At 36.3% G+C, this 12,289-nt stretch overlaps 1 protein-coding gene across 3 annotated transcripts in view; it reads left to right on the forward strand.

Moving 5' to 3' along the window:
- col5a1 (procollagen, type V, alpha 1) overlaps positions 1–12,289 on the forward strand; it is a 229,113-nt gene that overhangs the window by 124,908 nt on the left and 91,916 nt on the right. For all 3 annotated transcript variants that reach the window (XR_012397110.1, XM_073935763.1, XM_073935764.1), the window contains exons 10-12: positions 4,840–4,881; positions 8,392–8,454; positions 10,131–10,205. Coding sequence is in view for 2 of the 3 variants with exons in the window: in XM_073935763.1 (XP_073791864.1) it covers positions 4,840–4,881; positions 8,392–8,454; positions 10,131–10,205 (180 nt within the window). In the remaining variant the exon portion in view is untranslated. The remainder of the gene's footprint in view (positions 1–4,839; positions 4,882–8,391; positions 8,455–10,130; positions 10,206–12,289) is intronic.

The following is a 12,289-nucleotide window of genomic DNA, read 5'->3' on the forward strand; positions in this document are numbered from 1 at the left end:
TCAAAATCAAAAAGATGCTAGACGTCATAGTGGTAATGGCCACGCAACGTTAAGCTGTAACATCCTTAGATGTTGATATTTGGTTGGTTTTAGGTTGTGTTGGAAAGTGACCAAAATCCAACGTTGAGCCAACATCTTAAACCAACGTTGAGCCAACATCTTAAACCAACGTTATATTGACTCTGACATTTATTCGTCAGATATAGCAATTAAAATCCAACATCTGCTAGACGTCATAGTGGCAATGGCCACGCACCGTGAAGCTGTAACATCAGTAGACATTGATATTTGGTTGATTTTAGGTTGTGTTAGGTAGTAACCAAAATCCAACGTTGAGCCAACATCTTAAACCAGCATAATATTGTGGTCAAATACTGACATTTATTCATCAGGCATGGCAACCAAAATCCAACATCTGATAGACGCCATAGCCGTAATGGCCACACAATATCAAGCTGTAAAATCATTAGACGTTGATATTTGGTTGATTTTAGGTTGTGTTGAAAAGTGACCAATATCAGACATGTAGCCAACATCCTAAACCAACGTCATATTGACACTGACATTTTTTCGTCAGATATAGCAATCAAAATCTAACATCTGATAGATGTCATAATGGTAATGGCCATAAAACGTCAAGCTGTAACATTATTAGATGTTGATATTTAATTGATTTTAGGTTGTGTTGAAAAGTAACCAAAATCCAACGTCGAGCCAACATCTTAAACCAACGTCATATTGATGTCAAATACTGACATTTATTTGTCATGTAGGGCCATCAAAATCCAAAAGATGCTAGACGTCATAGTGGTAATGGCCACGCAACGTTAAGCTGTAACATCCTTAGATGTTGATATTTGGTTGGTTTTAGGTTGTGTTGGAAAGTGACCAAAATCCAACGTTGAGCCAACATCTTAAACCAACGTTATATTGACACTGACATTTATTCGTCAGATATAGTAATTAAAATCCAACATCTGCTAGACGTCATAGTGGCAATGGCCACGCACCGTGAAGCTGTAACATCAGTAGACATTGATATTTGGTTGATTTTAGGTTGTGTTAGGAAGTAACCAAAATCCAACGTTGAGCCAACATCTTAAACCAGCATAATATTGTGGTCAAATACTGACATTTATTCATCAGGCATGGCAACGAAAATCCAACATCTGATAAACGCCATAGCCGTAATGGCCACACAATATCAAGCTGTAAAATCATTAGACGTTGATATTTGGTTGATTTTAGGTTGTGTTGGAAAGTGACCAATATCAGACATGTAGCCAACATCCTAAACCAACGTCATATTGACACTGACATTTTTTCGTCAGATATAGCAATCAAAATCTAACATCTGATAGATGTCATAGTGGTAATGGCCATAAAACGTCAAGCTGTAACATTATTAGATGTTGATATTTAGTTGATTTTAGGTTGTGTTGGAAAGTAACCAAAATCCAACGTTGAGCCAACATCTTAAACCAACGTCATATTGATGTCAAATACTGACATTAATTCGTCAAGTATGGGCATCAAAATCCAACATCTGCTAGACGTCATAGTGGTAATGGCCACCTTAAACCAACATAATATTGACACTGACATTTTTTTTGAGGTTATGTCAATTAAATATAACATCAGTTAGACGTCATAGTGGTAATATCCGTACACAATCAAGCTGTAACATCATTAGACAATAATATTAGGTTGATTTTAGGTTGGACGTTGGACACTGACGTCGACCTGACGTTGGGTTCTGACGTCCACCCCAATTTTATTTCCAAACAAAATGCAATGTTCCCACAATGTTGGGGTACAACGTCAACCTGGCATTATGTTGCCGTCCTGTGCCCGCTGGGAAAGTTAGGCTATATTTATATTTATATATATTACAAGACTTATAAGAGATGTTACAATACTTATAATATTATAAATTTGACAAAAGACAACTACATTACCAAATAAGTAATACAACAACAACCAAAATATTGTTATCTTGTTAAAAATTCTTTAATAATCTTTAATTTAACTAAAACAAATAATCTAGTCAAAAATAAATAAATAAATAATATAATTATTTAATTAATTCATTTATAATCATGATTACTCATGGATTCCTTAATATTGGTCTTCACAGTGACCATGAGTCTGTGTGCATCCAAGTCCCCATCGGGATATAAAAACAAGTACAACACACACACACACACACACACACACACACACACACACACACACACACACACACACACACACACACACACACACACACACACACTATGTCTTTGGTGTTTTTTTTAGCATGTAAGAAATGCATCAAAACAATGTTAGCATGTTAACACTTCAGGACATCACGAGACTCAAAGCATGTTTAAAAAAACACCACAGTACAGCAACATCTGACAATAAACACACTTGTTTTACCAGCTCTCTGTTTCTAATGATCGTTGTTTTGGTCTGTAATGTGATCTGCATGATATAATGGCATTATTGTGGTTATGATGCAGCTCATACAAGCATATTTTGACCAGTAATTGATCCTGACCGATGACTTCCAGATGAAGCAGTTTATATGTCCTGATTCTGATCACACTGGATTTGCACAACATCTGTAAAAAGAAGTTTTTTCCTGTGATGGAATCTTTTACATGCAGCATATACTGTATGTGGTGAATGTTATTTTACAAAATAAAATTAAACAGAGTCACCTGTTGCATATTAGTTTGCTTTTTAATGGAAATATTTAGTGAAAAAATCAGCAATTCATTCGAGCATTTAGAAGTTAAGCAGACATTTTTGTTATCTAATGTGTTGTAAAAAAGAGAAAGAGAGAGGGGGGTAGGGAGAGAGAGAGAGGGAGAGATAGAGAGAGAATAATATTGCATACTGTTATATCACAAGCAAATTAGTGCTGGGTAAAGATTAATCGCGATCAATTGCATCCAAAATAAAAGTTTGTTTTGATATATTTATTATACAGAGTCTAAAAACTCTTTTGTATTAGGAACTAATTTTTTCTGCCATTCATTCACATATGCAGCTGACGTCAAAACAGCAGAAGCCGTTACTAATTCACCAACATCACTTCAAATAGCTAGTATTTGAATGATTCTCTAGCGTAATATCTAAAGTGATGACAAAACAGCTGATTTTGCTCACACTTTAAAATTATAGGGCTTAACGTGATCTGAAATACCATCCATCTACAGGGATATCTCCCTAAGTTACAGTATTACAGTCTACAGTATTTCTCTGTTGCAATTGGGAGATCACAATAATTAACCCCGAAAAAAGCAGCGCAATCACTACCAGATTGCTGTTGTGTTTGCGATTAATAAAATCTCGCTGAACACATGCAGGCATTTCTTCTTTCTTTCTGCCAACGCAACACATATTCCTGATATGCGAGTCCCGCCTCACACTCAATACACTACAATTATATGGTATAAATCCAGCACTACAACATGCAAAAGACAGAGAACGACTTAGAAAGTCACTTACCAGTTTAATAAAGATTTGATCAGCTGTAGTTAGAAATTAAGCTGTTTAATTTTCTAAGGGCTTATTATGCGGTCCTGTCGCAATCTTGGGGATAGACAACATTAACTGTCTTTGGTCTACTCAGTATGGCGGAGTAATCGCCACCGATGCTCTGTTTCTCAGAAATTATAAATATTTCAAAATAGGCACTATCCTTATAAATAAACTGTATAGTTGCAATCTAAACAACTACATTCTCGATTAAAAAAGCCTCAAAAGTACATTATATTGTCTGAATATCGCACAGCTTCTCAGATTCAAGATCCAGGCAGAACTGTTGTGTATATATATATATATTAAGTACTGGAATGGCTAAAAGTGAAGCTAAATTAAATAAAAATACTCTCGCTCTAGAAGTTATAAAAATGATAAAAGTTATAAAAATATTTTGTTTTTGAATAAATTAATTTATCAAAAATTTTTGTAGGTGTCAATCTCACTATATATATGTATATCTGAAAGTAATTATTTTATTAATTATTTATCTGACACAAAGCAATATTGTGCTGGATTATTACATCTTAAACAACAAATGCAACATGTTTAACAATCAGTTAAGGTTGGTTATAATTCTTAAATATAAGTGTAAAATATAAATCCTCCCACTTTTTAAAGCTGGGTGGATTCTGATTGGCTGTCAGTGTTTAATTATCATCCGTTTCATGATTTTGTTGCTATGGTTATAGTTGTTCGTTTGGCTGTGTTCTGCTGAGCACTGGAATGTTCAGTCAGCTGTGCTTTAGTCTCTCATGATTCAGAAACACGCATCCAGCATACACATATTCACACACATGCACAGACACACACAAACACACACATACTCACTGACCCATTACTCACCCTCGCTGCCTCAGACACATCCAAATCAGGGGTGGGCAAACTCGGTCCTGGAGGGCGGGTGTCCTGCACAGTTTAGCTCCAACTCTAATCACACACACACACACACACACACACACACACACACACACACACCTGCTTATAGATTTCTAGTGATCTTGAAGACACTAATCAGCATGTTCAGGGGTGTTTAATTAGTGTTGGAGCTAAACTATATAGGACACCGGCCCTCCAGGACCGAGTTTGCCCACCCCTGCATCATACAAACACAGATAGACACACACACATACACCCTCACAGTCATACACAAAAAAATATACACATGCGCATACACATACTCACATAGACACACTCACACTCAATACACACACAAACACAGATGGAGGTGTTCTCACACTCGAGCTCTTGTGTTTGTGTTGTTTTTACTGTGATTTTGATGTTTGTGTTTTTCTGCTCGTCCTGTAGGGAATGCTGGTGGAAGGTCCGTCCGGTCCTGAGGGTCCAACGGTGAGTCAGCTTGTGCTTTTGTGTTTCTCCACACACACACACACACACACACACACACACACACACACACACACACACACACATACACATACACACACACACACACACACACACACACACACACGTTTTCCCACTAAAAACAAATTTTTTTTTTTTACATCTTGGCTTATCATTTACACTGCAACAGCATCTTGGGGGGGCCTCCAAGTGCAAGTTTAAAAAAACAGTACTATTATACTAGAATAAAAATAAATATCTTGTGCATCTCTTCAGCCTTTATGAATTTCCCACATAGCAAAATTTCTCTGGCCCAGCTCTGGCCCATACAATCAGGTTTTGCTTGGCCCACATGCCGCAGTGAATTACGGTACATGACTGGACCAAATCTGGCTACCAGACAAGGGCCAAACACGGACCATATCTGGGCCAAGTCTCAGCCAAGTTAATAACTCGTAACTGGGCCTGAACTGGGCCAGATAGGTTGGTGTGTCACGATTGCAATGAAATTTATAAACCCATGGAGTGATGCGCTTTAGGCACACCATGGGCACGCTTTTTCTCAAAGTGACCTGATTGGTAGAATTTTTTTTCTTTACTCAAAAATGATTTTAGTGTATTTTAAATATGGGTCAAGACTGGCCAAACTCACATGGCCCACTTTCAAATTTTTAAATACTACGTTTTTCATCTGGCCCAAATCTTGTGTGCCGCCTTAAAGACGGTGCCACCTCTGCCAAACCCGGGCCATGTTTGGCCCACATGCTGTATGCCAGTGCCGGATGAATGCCTGCTGTGCCAGCTTTATGCCAAATCTGGGCCAGAATTCTTTGCTACTAGGGTTGTACAGCTATTACAACTATAGTGGACAATAGACCTTTTTCTTGGAACGCAAAATTACCCATGATGCTTTGCGTGTATGCACAAGGAGAATGCTAAGAATTTCCGGTCAGCAGCTGATGCATGTAAACAGTCACATTTGGACAGCTTTGAAACGATAGTTTTAATTTATTTTACCAGCTTTTATTCTCTTTCATCTAATTCTGTTGTCCATCAGCACCATCTCCTGGACTGATCATTTAAAAAATGCAATCTAATAGGATGAAAAACAGCTGCTGTGAGGCGTTTTCCCCTCGTTGTCAGACGGCATCTTCTGCAGTTTAAATGAAGCCTCGTCATCGCTAAAGTCAACATTTTCTCTTTATTTCAAATATATTACCAGCCCAAACAAATGTAGTTCACCAAAATGTTTGACACACATATGTAGCCTGTACTGTGCCACTGACACACTGATTTAATAACTGTGACAAAGTGAAAATATAGGCTAGTGTCATTTTGAAATGACAGAAAAACACAAACAGTGGTAAAAACAACACACGAACTAAAACAAAAACGGCTCGCGATTAGAATGAACAGCAAATCAGCCAACAGAGGATCAGTAACAGACTTTTATTGGTCATTTTTGTAAATTGCACGACTTACATAAGTTTCATGCTAATAATACGGTTTGCTCTATAATGCAGCGAAGTATTGCATGTGTGTGTGTGTGTGTGTGTATTGAAGAGCTGCTGAGCTAACAGCTGACAGGCCGGGAACGCACACACACACACACTGTATTTCTTACGGCAGACACGTGAACTAGGAGAGTGTTTTTCTCGTATTACTGACGGGCTTGAACCACATCTGACAGATTAAAACAGCTTTAACAGACACATTTCTAAGTTGTGTGTCACAAAAACACTCTGTAATATTAAAAACGCTATTGAAACCCATTTTACCAGTTGTATACGCTGTAAACGGAAGTTTTTAGCATTCTACCGGAAGACGCTGGTCGCTATGGCGCCCTCCATACAGCAGCCATGAAAAAGGTCTATATGTGCACAGGCCATAGACTGTAACAGATATGGATGTAGTATCTGTGACGTCACTCATAGGTTTCACAAATGAAGCTACGAGTAGGCGTGGCCAACCGTCGCTGTTTTGTTTGCGTGTAATCGCACCGAACGGGGGATACAAGTAATGGGCAAAGAGGTGGAGCGTGAGCGGAGCTACAGACGCCTGCTAGCATTTTGCTTAGACGTACTTTACTTTGGGAGAAACGCTTAATAATTCATTACCTGCGACTTGTTTGTGTTCTGACCACATGTGCTTGGTTTACATGATATCAATAAAGTATTTAGACTTTTAAAAAAACTGTTGTAATAATTGAGCCACTAAGCATTGTTCTTAAGATGTTTTTCTACAGGAGGAAAACACAAATTACTTCCAAACACGTTAAATAAAGTCTGTGTTAGTAAATGCAAGGCTTGTGATATAAAAAAGATTTGTTCAACTCATTTCTAAACATAAACTTGAGTTTTAGTAACTCATTTCTAATAACTGATTTATTTTATCTTTGCCATGATGACAGTGAATAATATTTGACTAGATATTTTTCAAGACACTTTTATACAGCTTACAGTGATATTTAAAGGATTAACTAGGTTAATTAGGGTAACTTGAAAAGATAGAAACTTCCAGGGAGGTGTGTTGAAGGAAGTTGGAGCTAGACTATGCAGGACACCGGCCCTCCAGGACCGAGTTTGGACAACCCAGGTTTAGTGGTTTAGTGGTAATTTGTGAAAGTTCAGTCATACGAAAATGCATGTTTTTAGCCCCCAACCACACCCCTAAACCCAACCATCATTGGTGGATAAGCAAATCGTCGCCTAGTAAATTGTATGAATGAGATAGTACAAATGAATTAGCCACTAAATCAAAAGGTTACGAATTGCCGGGAGATCATGTTTTCCTCAGGCTCCAGCTTTATGTTTTATGTTGATCGTATTAAAACAAAGAAAAAAATCTGAAGTTGTTGTTTTTAAGTTATATATACCATGATTTTACTGCTCAGGCCCACTCGGGAATCGGTTTTTCTCCATAAAATTAGTTTGGCACCCCTGATCTAGAGTAATATAGATGATTAGCATAATTGCAGACTGTGTGGTTTTCAAGCAACAAAACATACACACACTCTAATACTATAGGAATTCATAACTTAGCTCTTGTTGTCAAATTAATACAACTAATGTGAATCAACAATTGATTGTTTTGATCTAACTGATTCACTGTCCCTATTTGTTTATTTATTTATTTATTTTTATTTATTTATTATTTTAGGCCTCTTAGGTACAAGTCCTTTGTGACATAAAAAAAGATCATCCATCATCTATTTATTTACTAATTATTGGAAAGCTACTAGTAAGGAAATCTACATCGTTTTTTAGACTCTTTTTACTGACAATACTAAACAGCTGTGTGTCTGTTTTCTTTCTTCATCTTCATTCTTGACCGACATATTTATAAGCATTTTTCTTCTGTCAGCTGGAGGATTGAAGGGATTGACAGGCCTGTAGAGACTTTAACAGCATGAGTTTGAGAGAGGGAGCCATGGAGAGTGTCTTGCTGACCTCTCTGGATGCCTTTAGAAATGCGTTTCTGACAGTTCTGCTGTGTTTTTTTCTTCTTCTTTAGGGTCTCCCCGGACCTCCAGGTTCAACAGGACCCCCGGGTAGCGCTGGAGAGCCCGGTGAGAGGGTGAGTAATCATAACACTTTTTACGCAACGCTCAAAAACACAGTACAGTTGAAGTCAGAATTATTAGCCCCCCTGAATTATTGGCCCCCTTTTTAAAATTTTTTCCTCAATTTCTGTTTTATGGAGAGAAGAACACATTTCTAAACATAATAGTTTTAATAACTCATCTCTAATAACTTATTTATTTTATCTTTGCCATGATGACTAAATAATTTTTGACTAGATATTTCTCAAGACACTTCTATACAGCTTAAAATTACATTTGAAGGCTTAACTAGGTTAATTAGGTTAACTAGGCAGGTTAGGGTAATTACGCAAGATTTTATAATATGATGATTTGTTCTGTAGACTATTGAAAAAAAATAGCTTAATGGGGCTAATAATTTTGTCCTTAAAATGGTGTTTAAAAAATTGAAAACAGCTTTTATTCTAGCCAAAATTAAACAAATGAGACTTTCTCCAGAAAAAAAAAATATTATCATAAAATATATTATTATAAAAAATTAAAAAGGAGGCTAATAATTCTGACTTCAACTGTATATATATATATATATATATATATATATATATATGTGTGTGTGTGTGTGTGTGTGTGTGTGTGTGTGTGTGTGTGTGTGTGTGTGTGTGTGTGTGTGTGTGTATTTTTCTTTTTATTAAATAAAACGTATAAATTAATGTAAGAATTATTTACAAATAAAATTATATTTTATGATTATATTTTTAATAATATTTCTACAATAATACATTCTATTAACAATATATTTCATTATATTTGTATTATTATTTGTACAATAATAAAACAGTACAAATGTCTTTCAAAAACCTTTTTCATAGGGAGAACAGATGTTTACTTTTTCCAGAGGTTTTGTTTATTTATCGCTAAAAATGTTTAAAATGTTTATTTCAGATTTTTTTCAGTTTATTTATCGATTTTTTTTTTGTTCTTCTGGATGCACAAACTGCAGATTATATGAACATTATAATATCAAAATATGAACTTTAATTATCTGTTTATACAGTTGAAGTATGAATTATTAGGCCCTGAATTATCAGCCCCCCCTGTTTATTTTTTCCTCAATTTCTGTTAAAGGGAGAAAAGATTTCACCAGCACATTTATTATCATAATAGTTTTAATAACTCATTTCTAATTGTAATAACTGATTTATTTTATCTTTGCAATGATGACAGTAAATAATATTTGACTAGATATTTTTCAAGACACTTCTATACAGCTTAAAGTGACATTTAAAGGCTTAACTAGGTTAATTAGGTGAACTAGGCAGGTTAGGGGAATTAGGCAAGCTATTGTATAATGATGGTTTGTTCTGTAGACTATCAAAAAAATATATAGCTTAAAGGGCTAATAATTTTGACCTTAAAATGTTTAAAAAACTAAAAACTGCTTTTATTCTAGCCGAAATAAAACAAATAAGACTTTCTCTAGAAGAAAACATATTATCAGACATACTGTGAAAATGTCCTTGCTTTGTTAAGCATCATTTGGCAAATATATACATATAAAAAATGAAGAAAAGGGGGCTAATAATTCTGACTTTAACTGTATATTGGAATGGACAATGAGAAGGTTATAGTATCGGTAAAATTACTTCAAAACATGTATCCCTGATATGTCCAGTACATATATTGTATGTAAATACATTACTGCTCTTGACAGGGTCTTCCTGGTCGTGCTGGTCTGCCTGGAGCTGATGGTCTTCCAGGACCTCCAGGGACTGTCCTGATGCTGCCTGTACGTAAATAACAAGCACACTTTCACACATTGAGGTACACACACATATAGACAGAGTTAAAGCTCCATTGCTCTGTACTGAGATCAGTTCTATCCTGCAGATGAGAGGTTTGGTAATGTCCGTTAAGCTGTGGATTTGTTTTCAGAGCAGTTTCCTGATCATTGTCTCAGAAATACTCTGATCCTCCATCAATAACACTAATTCCTCAGCTTCTCCACATTTTTTCTTTTCCGACTCTTTACTCCAATATCAGCTTTTTAAATATTTATACTCCTGAGTGTGTTTTGAGCATTCATTTCAAGTCTGTGAGTCTTTAAATGGAGATTACTGGATAGCTTCCATCTCAAATCCAGATGTTCTGGAAGTGCATGGTAAAACTGAGTGTTTACAGTCAGCATGTGATTTTAACGGAGCTTCAGGCTGCACATCACCTCTTCTCATATGGAGTTAGATTTCCAACACAACTTTGTGTGCAAAAAATCATGTTTTCAGTGCTGAGAATGCCTTTTTGCTTGCATGTTTACAGTCATGGATGCAAAGGATCATGTTTTGAGCCTGTAAAATGGCTTGTTGCACGCATGTTAACAATTCTGCATGCAGAAGATCATGTTTTGTGCACTCTAAATGGCTTGTTGCTTACGTGTCAACCATTCTATGTGCAAAAGATCATGTTTTAAGCAGGCAGTACACCTTGTTGCAAGGGCATTAACAATTCTGCATGCAAGAAATCAAGTTTTTAGCACTCTAAATGTCTTGTTGCATGGGTATTAACAATTCTGCATGCAAAAGATCGTGTTTTGAGCACTCTTAATGGCTTGTTGCATGTGTGTTAACAGTCTATGTGCAAAAGATCATGTTTTGAGCATGCAATATTCCTTGTTGCATGGGAATTAACAATTCTGCATGCAAAAGATCATGTTTTGAGCACTCTAAATGGCTTGTTGCATGCGTGTTAACAATTGTGTGTGCGAAGAAATCATGTTTTGAGCACTCTAAATGCCTTGATGCATGGGCATTAACAATTTTGCATACAAAAGATCATGTTCTGAGTGCTAAAAATGGCTTTTTGCATTCGTGTTAACAATTCTATGTGCCAAAGGTCATGTTTTGAGTGCGCAATATGCCTTGTTGCATGTGCATTAACAATTCTGCATGCAATAGATCATGTTTTGAGCAACCTAAATGGCTTGTTGCATGCGTGTTAACAATTATATGTGCCAAAGACCAAGTTTTGTGCTCTCTAAAACCTTGTTGCATGTGTGTTAACAATTCTGCAAGCAAAAGATCATGTTTTGTGCACTCTAATTAGCTTGTTGCATGCATGTTAACAATTCTGCATACAAAATATCATGTTTTGTGCACGTTAGATGGCTTGTTGCATGTGTGCTAACAATTCTGCATGCAAAAATCATGTTTTGTGCACTCTCAAATGGCTTGTTGCATGCAAAATATAATGTTTCGTGCTCTCTAAATGGCGTGTTGCATGCATGTTAACAATTCTACATGCCAAAGACCAATTGTTTTTGCACTCTAAATGGTTTGTTGCATGCATGTTAACAATTCTGCATGCAAAAGATCATGTTTTGTGCACTCTTAAATGGCTTGTTGCATGCATGTTAACAATTCTGCGTGCCAAAGACCAATTGTTTTTGCACTCTAAATGGTTTGTTGCATGTGTGTTAACAATTCTGCATGCAAAAGATCATGTTTTGTGCACTCTAAATGGCTTGTTGCATGTGTTAACAATTCTGCATGCAAGATCATGTTTTAAGTGTGCACAATGGCTTGTTGCATGCTCAAAACATGATCTTTTGTGTGCAAAAGTGTTAACGCACGTGTAACAAGACATCGTGCTTTGTCAAAAAGCCCTCATAATCAATACTGAATAAATCCAGCATCATATGTAATGGTAGGGTTTAGCCACCAGATGGCACTGCCGGATACTTTTAGCTTTGCACTGAGACTGATAATGCTGGTCTGATTTCAGCTGTAGGTTTATTCAGAACCTAATTCATTGTGTTCTGTGCACAGTGTGGATGTATTGTGTTGATGATCTACAATCCCCTAATCGATCAATCTAAAC

Source organism: Danio rerio, chromosome 21 (genome assembly GCF_049306965.1).
Source record: "Danio rerio strain Tuebingen ecotype United States chromosome 21, GRCz12tu, whole genome shotgun sequence".
Lineage (NCBI taxonomy): Eukaryota > Metazoa > Chordata > Actinopteri > Cypriniformes > Danionidae > Danio > Danio rerio.